Source organism: Cynocephalus volans, chromosome 1 (genome assembly GCF_027409185.1).
Source record: "Cynocephalus volans isolate mCynVol1 chromosome 1, mCynVol1.pri, whole genome shotgun sequence".
NCBI lineage: Eukaryota > Metazoa > Chordata > Mammalia > Dermoptera > Cynocephalidae > Cynocephalus > Cynocephalus volans.
Window position 1 is genome coordinate 36750169 of NC_084460.1, and position 13767 is coordinate 36763935.

Genomic DNA, 13767 nt, shown 5'->3' on the forward strand with positions numbered 1-13767 from the left:
GGAGCTACCATGCTCCTTATTACTGGTACTGGTGGCTGATGTGGCCTTCATCACACTCCAAATCCATGGGTGCAGGCTCCCAGCCTGATGTGAGGTAGACACACAGCACATGCAGGTTTCCCTTCTCATCCATCTAGCAGTTTCTGTTGGTGCATAGTTAGTAAACATATATAGTGATTTATTCTGTATCCTGTCCTCTCTTGGAGGTACTTCCTCCTTCCAGAAATGACAGAATGAAGAAGATCTAGTTTGTCAGTAGCTTAAGTGAAAAAAGATGTCAAAATTTTAGTTAATAACCACTTAATGTGAATGTGTGATATGCTGCAGCCACTGACAATCCTGGGTCTCAGGGAATTGCATCTGGGCACACAGGAAACCCTGCATCTGAACTGTGCAGTTTAATATTTAGTACCTCGAGTTCTGCTCATGTGAAGCAATCTGAAATAAATGTTCATCTTAGAAGAGGTATGAATCAATCATTTCAGAGTGAAGGGTCCCAGAAAGTGACAAGAAGAAGAACGTCAACAAGGCAATTTCTCCACATGTGGTTTGGAGCCCCACAGTCCACAGCTCTCTGGCCTTGAGCAAGTTGTTTCCATTTCTCTTAAGCTCATTTCTTCTTTTGCAAAATGGAGATAATAATACGTACTTCATAAGGTGATTGTGGGGCACAGCAAGGAGACGTATGTAAACTGCTTAATCAAATGTTGGCACAAAGCAAAATGCCCATGAAATGGTGGGTGGGACCAAGGAAATACCGACAGTCACAACTACTTGATAATCACTTAATATTTTTATCTTTCAACTAAAGTGTGTGCTATAAGGAAGGCTTCATGATATAATAAAACAGCAGCAGTAACAACAACAAGGGTCTACTGAGCCCCAGGTAAGTTGCCAGATACCATACTGAATATTTATATGCATGCTTTCATTTATTCATTATAAAAATCCATCTTAGGAAGAAGGAAACTGGGGAATGGGGAGGTTGATAATGTTATCCAAGATTACACAGAGTTTTTAGGTGGTAAAGGCAGAATTAGAAGGTCTGACTCCAAAGGATGAGCTCTCAACCATATACTGCCTCTGGTAGACGGAACCAGCACTGGGCTGACCCAAAAGTGCCCTCAGTGACTAAAAGTAATTGAACTCCATGCATCTTCCCCACTGGGGTCATGAGGCTCCACTTCCTTATCTGAAAATAGAAGGTCTAGTCTCCCTTGCTTGTGGCTGCCCCTCCAGGCCTGGCTGCCTCCCCTATTTGGTCTTGGCATGGGTGAGCTGGTGGCAGGAGAAGTGTGGACCAGCTGGAACCTGCAGACACAGGGGTTTCTTCTACACCCCAGAGCCAACACAATGGGTAATGAGCTGTCTTCTTACATTCGGCCAAACAATGAGTGTCTCTTAAGTGTCAGAAACTATGCTAGGTTCTAGGGCTTCGATAGTGAAAAATGATGGAATCCTCACCCTTCCGGAGCCCAGTCTGGTGGCTATGAGAGACACATAAACAAACAGTGGCCAAGTAGTGTTATAAGTGCTCTTAAACACAGCAGGAAAACAAGAAAAGAGTCACCAACTCTGCAAGACCCAAATCAGGTAGGGGGAAAGACATTCAAGAGGTGACTTTTGAGCTAGAAATCGAAGGATGCACAGGAGTTTGCCAGGAGGAGAACACAAGGGCTTTCTGTTTAGAGGTAATAAGATGTACAAAGGCAGAGCTAAAAAGACCCTACTGTGGTTTTCATTTTGCAGGAAAATCAAGCATCCTACTCTTGCATAAACTTCATGTAGAAAGTAGATATACATCAAATGCCATTAACATAAAATTCAAAGATTTTGTTCTGGAAAGACCTAGGACTTAGAAAAAGATGTGAACAGGGGAGACACTGCTCTTGCATCCCTTGGCTGTTTGACTTTTTCACAGCTGATTAAAACTATTTGAGCTTCTTCCTCTATACAAAGGGGATAAGAATAATGCCTAACTAAAGGGATAATGTGCTTTGTAATTGTGAAAGTACTGCACATGCAAATATTACTATTTGAGTTCAGAGACTCTTAAAACACTTAATTCACAAGAAAAAGTTATTTGTTCAGTTCCTAACTGAAGTTTTCTTACAAGAGGATTTGATCATTTTAGGCATTAAATTTCCCAGCAAGTTTTTCCTGATCTCACTTTGGCCATGACTTCATCCTTCTATCCACAGACCTTCTGATGCAGGGAGCAACTGAGACACAGCACATCTATCTGTAGTAGAACTGCAGCCCAGGACGGATGAGACATGCTTATCACAACATAACTGAATTAACAAAAGTTGTGCCATTACCTAGCGCTTTCTGTTAAAAGAGATGTTACTCTCCCTACAAAATAGGTTTGACAGAGAAAGATTTTGTTGATAATTCTAAGCTCCAGACCATTCCAAACCCAAATAAACTTTTAGACTAATTGCTTTAGGTCTCTGTAGGTTCATCGAATCCAGCTGCATCTGAAATCTGTAACTGTTTATCAACTGAAAGTGCTACTGGTATTAAAACAGAGAGAGGATGGGAAAAGGAATAGACTAGATCATCGCAAATGTCCCTCCCAACTCTAACATTCTACGATTCTCTGAATGCCACATTTTAAGAGGACAAAAACTACAGTGTGCCCTGGAAGGCACCGATGTAGTGAAGGGTCTGGAGATGATATGATAAGAAATATAGGAGAACTAGGGATATTTTACTTGAAGAGAAATCTAAAGAGATTAAGATAGCTAGCTGGCCCCAAGAATTTAAAATCCTATCAGACAGGAAGAAAGAACAGTTTTGTTCTTTGTACTACCTAGAATCCATGGAACCAAATGGGAGGCAGATTTCTGGTTCAGTTTAAGGATGTACCATCCAACAATGAAATGGACTTCCTTGGAAGATGGTATGTTCCTCTTTTTTTCCTGCAAAGACACCTGGAAGTCCCTAACGTACCTGGACTGAACCCATTACAGCGATGTTGTAGAGGGAACAGCACACTGAGAGACTATTCAGACGTGCTGGGGCTCCTTTCAGTGCTAAGATTCTGCCAACCTACTAATCAGTCCCCTTTCTATGACCAGGTGTGCTTAATTCAGGGCCACTTCCCTAGTCAATAGGCCCTTTACACAATGCTTTGGGATTCTTGAACTCTGCCTACTGAACTGCCTGGGGACAGAGCTGGGAGAAATACCCAACCAGTGTCTTAAGTGCAGGTCTGGGGCAGCGAGAGGGAAGTACGGGTGGGCCGCAGGCCTGGTTCGGATGCCGGCCATTCCTCCATGTGGACTAGAAGTCGAGCTGAATCTGTTTATGATCTGTCTACCTCAACATCTGGGAGAAACCACTCCCATTCCATCTGTTTTTTATTATATTCTACAGCCTGGGTTTTAAGGATTTGAAGAAGTAAAAGAAATAATACAGGCATTAATTTCATAAATGAATACAAAAGTAGTTCCAGCACTTAACCTATGATAAGGAAACATCGGTAATTTTCACTGGTTCTGCCACAACCCCTTTAGTGCCTACTAACTGCTAAGGTAAGCACACACACATTAACGTGAACAGCTTTCTGAGTCAGGCCTGGCCTGCGGTTAGTCTGGTGGCTGCCCTTTCATATGAGCTGCTGTTGGGAGAAAGGGGTATATATGTACACATGAAATACTTTCTACTTTCTTGACTACTGAAAGAATAGTTTATCAGGAAAAAGAAAACCAGAATATCTAGAGAATTTCAAATCTTAACTCTATCATTTACAAGCTGTGAGAATTTGACAAAGTCCTTTAACTTCCAGCGCCTGAAGTTTCCTTGGCTGTCGAATGAGGAAAGTAAGACCTCATATGCTTAATTCACACAGTTGAGTGAGAATCAACTTCAACAAATGGAAAATGTGCGTTGGAAAGAGTAAAGTTCCATGTAAGTATAAGGTTTTACTTTCATTTCTTTGGTGCTTGTATTATTACTCTATGGGAAAACACATCCCAAACTCCAGACAAAAGTCATAACAATATAAGATAGGAACTGGAATGGCAGAACTTAGATTTTAATCATGAAGACCAGAACCAACTTCCTTTAGGTCCAGTGTCTGAGGCTTCATGTTCATTTGCTTCAATCTCCTGCTTCTCAAACCTTGGGAACATAGGCAAACATATCTTTGAAAAATAATTATTTCCCACTCTGGGAAAGTGGTACCATTGTTACTGTTACAGGAATCAAGAGCTGTTAGAGGCCAAAGTATAAGCGTACTTCAAAAAGTTCACAGAAAAATAGAATTTAAAAAATACAAATCTTTCCATGAACTTTTTGAATTACCCTTGTAAATACCACATATTCTGCAAGCTAGAATCAATAGAATAGAAAAGAATTGACAATTTCTTGGGTGGTAATCAGGACAAGAAAGAGATGACCCTGGCAATGGAGTCACTTGAGGACAATGCTACAGTGACCTCTGAAATCCAGAAACCATGACATGATACATTTGCTCTACTGCTCAAAGTTAGAGAAAATTTGGTCAAATAGTGCTGGGACCCTGGTGAAGTTTGTCTGCTTATGCAAAGTCCCATAAAATTTTCATTTAAAAAATTCAATGTAGACTTCTGCTTCTGGGATATGCACATTTCCCTATTCCTCACATTTAGTACAACTAAAACCCTTGAACATTATATATAAAACAAATGTAAGAAAATGCTGAAAGGTGAAGAGAAGAAGAAAGGACAAACTAGGGACTCTCACAACCGAAGGAACAAAATGGTAGTGTATTTCCTGGGTTTTCTTTTTTGCATCACGTATCTTAGATCTGGAGGTAAAGATGCTGGCTACCTGGAGATGCCTAAGGATGCAGACAAAAAAAAAAAGCCCCAATGCCTGCTCAGAGAGCAAAGGACCAGAAAAGGGGAAGATGAAGAATATGTTAAAGACAATAACTGCTATACTTCAGCCCAACAACACAGACAAAACTGTGGCTTGCCAAATCCATGCCAGCAAAGGCCAAGTGGAGAGCCTAGACTTCAACCTTCTCCAGGTGGTAACAAGATACCCCATTCCCCTGCTAGGGTGGTGTCAAAAAAAGCTAAGTAGGGAGCTAGGACTTTCGACCCTGATAGCTGGTAATGTGGTCCTCTACCCCCAACCCATGGTGTCAGCAAAGACCATGTGGGGAGCTAAACTACTCTTACCCAAGAATAATGAGAAACATCCCCTTCTGATGTTAACAGGAGCAGACTGGCAATGTGAACTGCTCTCATCTTGCAGAAACAAGGGGATTGCCCCACCCCTCTCCCCTGCCAGAAATGTGTCTGAAGAAGTCAACTGAAACAGAAGGCTTAAATAAGATCCAGAGTCTCACAATATGATACCCAAAATGTCCAGATTTTAACCAAAAATCACATACCAAGAACCAGGAAGATCTCAAACTGAATGAAAAAAGACAATCAATCAATAGGTGCCAACACTAAGATGACAGAGATTTCAGAATTATCTGACATAAGAATTTAAAGCAGTTGTCCATGAGAAATTCTGCACATACTTCCCACAAATGAAGAAGTCTCAGCAAAGAAACAAAGATCCAAAGAAGAACCAAATGGGAATATCAGGTTTGAAAAATACAATAAACAAAATACCCTAAAAAACTAAAGCCCTCAACAGACAGGCTCAACAGCAGAGTGGAGGAGAAAGAGAAAATAATCATTGAATATGAAGATGGAATAACAGAAAGTACCCAATGTGAACAAAAGAGAGAAACAGATTGTGGGCAAAAAACTGAACAGAGCCTCAGAGACCTGTGGAACTATAACAGAAGATCTAATTTTGTCTACATCCTGGAAGGGAAAGAGAAAGAAGGCAGAACAGAAAAAGTACTCATGGAAATCATGGCTGAAAATGCTTCGAATTAAGCAAAAGACATAAACCTACAGATTAAAGAAGATGAGTGAACTCCAAACAGGATAAACTCAAAGAAATCCACACACACACACACACGCACACACACAAAATCATAGTTAAACTTCTGAAAACTACAGACAAAGAAAAAGTCCTGAAAGCAGTGAAAGAGAAAAGACACCTTACCTATTGGGGAAAAATAACTTGAATAACAGCAGATTTCTCATCAGAAACCATGGAGGCCAGAGGAAGTGGCAAAATATTTTCCAAGAGCTGAAAGAAAAGAATCATCAACCCAGAATCCTACATCCAGTGAAAATATCCTTCAGAAATGAAGGAGATACTAAGACATTCTCAGATGAAGAAACACTAAGACAATTATCACCATCAGACCTACCCTAAAAGAACGGCTAAAGGAACTTCTCAAAACTGAAAAAGATAAAAGATGAAACCTTGGAACACCAGGAAGAAGAAACAACACGGTAAACAGAAATATGGATAAATATAACAGACTTTCCTCTCCTGCTTGAGTTTTCTAAATTATATTTGACAGCTGAAGCAAAAAATTATAACATAACCTGATATGATTCTAAATGTATGTAGAAGAAATATTTAAGACAATTATATTATACATGGGGGTGGGTAAATGGACAAAGTTGAAATTAAGATTTCTACACTTCACTTGAGCTGGTAAAATAATAGCAGCAGTGAATTGTGATATGTTACACATGAGATGAAATACCTAGAACAACCACTAAAAGGGTAATAAAAACCAATATAGATAAATCGAATGAAATCATAAAAAAATGCTCACATAACCCAGAGGAAGGCAGGAAAAAGAAAATAGAGAATCAAAAGTCAGAGAAAACAAACAGAAGACAATAAAAGGACAGACTTAAGCCTTGGTATATCATTAATTACATTATATGAATACACCAATTAGAAGACAGAGATTGGCAAAGCGCATTAAAAAATGTGACCCAACTATATGCTGTCTACAGGAAACTCTATTTATTTATATCTATTTATTAATTTATTTAGGTGGCCCGCCAGTATGGGGATCTGAACTCTCGACATTGGTGTTATAACACTGTGCTCTAACCAAATGAGCTAGAAGCACACTTTAGATACAACAATAAAGGCAGGATGAAAGCAAAAGAATGGAAAAAGTTATATTTATGCAAATATTAATCAAAGGAAACTAGGAGCAGCTATATATATATATATTTTTTTTTAAAAGATGACCGGTAAGGGGATCTTAACCCTTGACTTGGTGTTGTGAGCACCACGCTCAGCCAGTGAGCGAACCGGCCATCCGTATATGGGATCCGAACCCGGGGCCTTGGTGTTCTCAGCACCACACTCTCCCGAGTGAGCCACGGGCCGGCCCAGGAGCAGCTATATTAACATCAGATAAAGTATGTTTCAGAGCAAAGAAAATTACCAGAGACATTATATAATGATAACAAGGTTAATTCACCAAGAACATATAATCCTAAATGTGTATGTATCAAACAACAGAGTTGCAAAATACATGAAGCAAAAACTGATACAACTGAAAGTAGAAGTAGATAAATCCACAATTATAGTTGGAGATTTCAATATCCCCCTCTCAACAACTGATGAAACAACTAGACAGAAAATCAGCAAGGATATTGAAGAACTCAGCAATGCTATCAACCAACAAGATCTAATAGACATTTATGGAACACTCCAGCCAATAAAACCAGAATAATACACACAAATTCTTCTCAAGTGCCCTTGAAACATATACAAAGATAGACCATATCCTGGACCATAAAACAAATCTTAACAAACTTAAAACAAGTGAAATCATACAGAATGTGTTCTCTGATCACAACAGAATCAAACTAGACATCAATAACAGAAAGGTAACAGGAAAATCTCCAAACACTTGGAAACTAAATAAAAAACATTGAAATAATCCATGGATCAAAAGAGGAAGTCTCAAGGGGTGGGGGGAACCCACATTAAACGGAATGAAAGTGAAAGTACAACACAGCAAAATGTGTGGCATACTGCTAAAGCAATGCTTAGGGAAATTTATAGCACTAAATGCATATATCTGACAAGTGAAAAAGTTTCAAACCAATAATCTAAGATCCCACCTCAAAAATCTGGAAAAGGAAGAGTAAAATAAAACCAAAGCAAGTAGAAGAAAGGAAATAATAAAGATAAGAGCAAAAATAAATAAAATTTAAAGCGAAAAACAATAAAGAAAATCATTGAAACAAAGAGCTGGTTCTTTAAGGAGATAAAGTTGACAAATCTATAGCAAAACTGATAAAGAAAAAAGAGAAGACAGGACACAAATTACCAAAATCAGGAATGAAACAATATAACACTACAAACCCTGCAAATTCTATTATCAAGAGGATAATAAAAGAATATGAACAACTTAACAGATGTAAATTTGACAACTTAGATAAAACAGACCAATTCCTTGAAAAACATAACCTTCCACAACTCATCCAATATAAAATACAGTAATTGAATTCATAATTTAAAAACTCCCCCATAAAGGAAATCTCCAGGCCCAGAACTGAAGAATTCTACCAAATGTCTAAAGAATTAATACCAATTCTAGACAATCTCTATTAAAAAACAGAAAAGTAGAAAACACACAATTCATTTTATGAAACTCATATTAAAACATATGATACAACTGCACTAATTAAGACTGTGTGCACTGACAGAAGAATAGACAAATGGATCAATAGAACAGAATGGAGAATCTAGAAATAGTAACACAACTGATTTTTTGACAAAAAAATCAGCCCAACTTTTTTTTTGACAAAAGTGCAAAAGCAATTCAGTGTAGGAAAGATAACTTTTTAAACAAATGGTTCTAGAGCAACTGGACATCAATAGGTAAAAAAACAAAACAAAACAATCCTCCTTGATCTAATTCACTCCATTTATCTGAAAACTAATTTAAAATGAACCACAGACTTAAATGTAAAATTATACAACTTTCACAAAACAAAACAAAGAAGAAAATCTCCAGGATCTGTAGCTAGGCAGAGTTCTTAGACTTGACACCCCAAACGTGATCCATAAAAGTAAAAATTGGTAAGCTGAACTTCACAAACTTAGAAACTTTTGCTCTATGAAAGACAATGTGAATAGGATAAAAAGATACACTACAAGGTGGGAGAAAATATTTGCAAACTACATACCTGACAAAAGACTAGTATCTAGAATATATAAAGAATTCTCAAAAATCAATAGTAAAACAATGAAATTAGAATATCGGCAAAGCACATGAAGAAATATTTCACTGAAGAGGATAGACAGATGGCAATTAAGCACATAAAACAATATTCCACATTATTAGCCACCAGGGAAATGCAAATTGAAACCATAATGAGGTATCAGTATATACCTATCAGAATGACTAAAGTAAAATATAGCAGCACCACCTAATGCTGTTGAGGATGGAGAGTGAGGAAAAAGTGGATCACTTATATGTTGCTAGTGGGAATGTGAAATAGGACAGCTACTCTAGAAAACAGTTTGGCAGTTTCTTAAAGCTAAACATAACTACCATATGACCCAGCAATTATACTTCTGGGCATTTATTCCAGAGAAATGAAAATGTATGTTCACACAAAAATTTGTATGAAAATGTTTAAAGAGGTGTTATTCTTAATAGCCGAAAACTGGAAACAACCCAGATGTCTTTTAATGGATGAATGGTTAAACAATCCATGGTTCATCCATACCATGGAATACTAGACAACAATAAAAAGGAATGAACTGTTGCTACAGACAGCGACCTGAATGAATCTCCAAGGAATTATGCTGAATAAAAAAGTCAATCCCCCAAAGTTACATACTAGATGATTCCATTTACAGAGCATTCTTAAAATGACTAAATTACAGAAATGGAGAACAGATTAGTGGTTGCCAAGGATTAAAAAGGGGGTTAAGGGAAAAGGGAAGTGGATGTGGTTATAATACGGCAGCAGGATGGTGTTTGTGATCATGAAAATGTCTTGTATCTTGACTATGTCAATGGCACTATCCTGGTTGTGATACTGTGCTATAATTCTGCAAGATGTTACTATGGGGGAAAACTGGGAACTCTCTGTATTATATTTAAAACTGTATCTAAAATCTATGGTTATCTCAAAATAAAAAGATTACTTAAATGAAAATGCAATGAAGTTATGTTTGGAGTTTTTGTAATAAAATAGTGGGGGAAATGCAATGCAACTGCAGCAGTGCAATCAAGTTCCCCAAGACCACTACCAAGACGGAGATCCCTCTCTTGTATGGAAGACGGTGTGGATTACCAATGCAGCATATCGGACTCACCTTTTGTTTCTTGAGGCCATCTAATTTGTCCTCAGCGTTGTCTTCTTTATCCATGTTGCCTCTAAATAAAAGTTTTTTTAAAAAGATCACATATCACCAAGGAGTTATTTTGCAACCAGGATGCTTGCAAGAAAACCCCCCAAATCACTGACCAAAGGGAATATTAGTAGATCTCTTCCTCCACAGGCACTCAAAATCTTAGTTTTCCTTCCCTTTCAGCAGTACTCAAGAAACAGTGAGAATAACTATCACCAAACAATATCATCACTTTTACACACAAGAACCTCCACTCAACTGACACTGCAGCATGAGAGTCCAGCCTCAGGATCTACCCAGGCAAGTTCACAGGCCGGCTATTCAACAGTGATACTATCAGAAAAAAGGTAACTGCTGCCCACCAACCATGATCTAACAAGAGAACAGACTCTAGAGACTGGAGGCTGTGTAAACCGAGTGAGGCTTCTTCACACACCAACCCAGATCACAGAAGGATCAATCTACCCACAGAGTCACCTACATGTGGACAAAGTCACTTCCTCCGAGGGGCTCTGCTGCCACTGCTGAGAAGGAAGGGCATTTTTGCGTTCTTTACCATGAGACACCTGCCGCTAGGTTAGCTGTCTGAAGTCTTTTCCCTCATGAGCTTAGCTTGCTGATCCCTGTTTTTCATTTCTTTTAAAATTGATTTTAAAATATTCCTGTCTCAAATATTCTTGTCTTTGCTGCTCAGGCCCTGGAGGCAAAGACAATCTCCTACCTTCACTGCTTAACCACAAAAAGAACAGCCACCCCACAAAAATATAAGCTTTATGCCACATTCAGGTACCTGGAGTGAATTCTTGTAATTTTATGATGCCTCAGCATCCATTTTGAATGAGTTGGACTTTCTCATACCCTTCACACAGTTTCTAGTTCTCCACCTCCTCCCAGTTCCTCAATGTGGTTTATCCAGATACCTGCTACCTGCCTCATGCAACTTCCCCCTAGTGACGACTTCCCTATGGGACCGCTAGCTATAGCTTATTTGATTGGTCCTGCTGACCCGCATGCCTTGCATATACTGTTCAGATAGGCCACAGTGACCACCTCTCAGTCACGGTGTGCCTCCTGCAACTCATGCCTGCTTGCTTTAAACCCACCAATTAAAACTCTCTGAGGAAGGTGTGGTCCCATGGGGCCCATGTGCTCCCTGACCTGTGTGTGTGGTCTCTGGGCATGCCCTGTATCCCCCAGCACCAGTAAGTAATAAAATCTTATTTCTATCTTGTGTCTCTCCTAATCTCTAATGCGGTATTCTCCATCTCAAAGATCCCAAATTAAAATAGTAGCTCACTTAGACTTGTTCACCCTGAACAAGTGATCTAACATTAGGATCACTTGTCCTTCGGCCTTTGTTAAAATCTCCCACAATGCATATTTATTATGTCCACAGAAAACACTTTTGGGGCAGAGAACATTAAGGTGGCTAACATGTTCACCAGGAGTTAGGGACAGCTGGAAAATGCAGTTTTTTTTTGGGGGGGGGGGCACTGGCCAGTATGGGGATCTGAACTCATGACCTTGGTATTATAGGGCTGCATTCTAACTAACTGAGCTAACCAGCCAGCCCCCAAGGAAAATGCATTTCATGCTTCTCTTGGCCTGAGCAGATGGTTGGGGCTCCTGCAGTGCTCCCCTCTCATCTCTAGGCCCGGCCACAGCCCTAGGGCAAGGCGAAGCAGCATCTGCTACTTTTGGGGGGTGGGGGGACTTCAAACCAAAAGCTTACCAAGCACAAGCTGAGATAAATGTTATGTTTTCCAAATATATGTATATTTTGGAGAACTACACAGTTTTTAGATATTAATTTAGCTTTCCTGTGAATTTACACATTTTCGGGGTTAGGCCAATAGTAATAAAACTCAGCCAAAGGGGATGCTTCTGTACTTTTTTGCACACAACCCATGGACAGGCTGAAATGCCATGTCCGTCTAGCTTCTAAGTCCATCTTACTCATCAACCGTACAATCCTTAAATAATACTGGAATTTCATCTCAGGAACTTCAAGGTCAGGGAGCCTGTACTTTCTGTGCCTCCTCTTAGTTTTTTGCCAGGTATGAGAGGTCTGAATTCTTCCTTAAGGATCCTCTGAGCAGAGAAGAGACGAGCATGCTGGGCAGCTGGGGGAACCCATGAAGGACAGGAGCTGAGATTTGGTTCAAAGTGCTTGGAAGCCAAAGAACAGTTCTGAGGCACAGTGGGCTATAACCAAAGTATCAATTTTGGAAGGCAGTGCGGCAAGGTTGAAGCGAGATGTCAGACACTGAGGAAGAGATATGAAGAGTGCTAGTGTATGTGAAAGGGATCAGAGATCAATAGCATGGCATGTCATGTCAGGGTTGGCCTTCATGGCTTTCTCACCTTTCAGGAATGTCTGAGGTCCCATCCGTAACACCCTGTTCTGCAGAAAGGGACTTTTCATCTGGCATTCCAACCTTCTCCAGGAAGCAAAGTCCTGGGTCTGCTCGCATGGCATTGTACCTCTCGTACCCTGACCAAGAGTAACGAGAATGTCAGAACTCCCAAAATGTGCTTAGGGCTTACACAGTCATTTTGTTCCCCTTATTTAGTAAACAAAACAAAACAAACAAAAATACTTATTTAAGATTAATCAGATCCTATAAAACTTCCTATGAGGGGAAGATCCTGGAGCTAAAGCAGACAGATTTGAGTAGTGCTGACCAAAAACGAATGTTCATATAAATACTGTGTCCATGAAGAGACACAAGTGCAGATACGATTCTCACCTGTTTGCTGCTTTTGGACTGCATAGAGAATCAAACACATCGGTTTTGCAGCTCCTTCTCCACATCCTCCTACTCTGGGAACCCTGTTATGTCTAACTGGGTTGGGTTTCCTTATAGTCCAATTTTATCCCATGTGTTAGAAAGGGAAGCTGAACAGAGCGATAGATACAAGGGCTGACATATAAAAAGGACTACTATGATTGGCTGTTGGATTAAAATGAACTGACCCTCAGTCCTAACTTTAAATACTGAGTTCACCTTGACTGGCATCTGGGAGAATCTGAATGGAATGGGTGATGCATCAACTCAAGGTCATTAACACAAGCATGCTCTGGAAACACAAATTAACTTACCCCCTCCTAAACTGCTTTGCAGAGCACAGGAGTTTTAGGTTTGGGAGTGATCTTATACCTCAGCGGGGTGGACCCTCTGCTATGAGACTAAGAGATAAACTGATTGATCACTACCCTAAAGTTGATTAGGAATTATAAACTAGTAGGTAAAGTACCAATATTAATCTGCCTTTTCTAGGAGAGAAAGGGTTTTGGGCTGCCTTAGACTCCTGTCCTCTTACATATTCTGAGGCTATGTCGTTTGTCTGAGGACTGGTAGTTATATTTTCCTGGTGAATTACACCTATAATTATTGTGACCCTCTTTCTACCAAATTTTTGCCCTAAAGACTTTTTGTATGATATTGATTTTGCTATACCAGGCTGCTGTTAGCATTTGCCTGGCATGTTTTGTTATACCCCTGAGATGTC

The 13767-nt window shown here is 39.5% G+C and overlaps 1 protein-coding gene across 1 annotated transcript in view; it reads right to left on the reverse strand.

Moving 5' to 3' along the window:
- CHD6 (chromodomain helicase DNA binding protein 6) overlaps positions 1 to 13767 on the reverse strand; it is a 199976-nt gene that overhangs the window by 24782 nt on the left and 161427 nt on the right. Inside the window, exons 26-27 of the mRNA XM_063092193.1 lie at positions 12619 to 12748; positions 10219 to 10279 (exon numbers count right to left, since the gene is read on the reverse strand). Coding sequence (XP_062948263.1) covers positions 10219 to 10279; positions 12619 to 12748 — 191 coding nt within the window. The remainder of the gene's footprint in view (positions 1 to 10218; positions 10280 to 12618; positions 12749 to 13767) is intronic.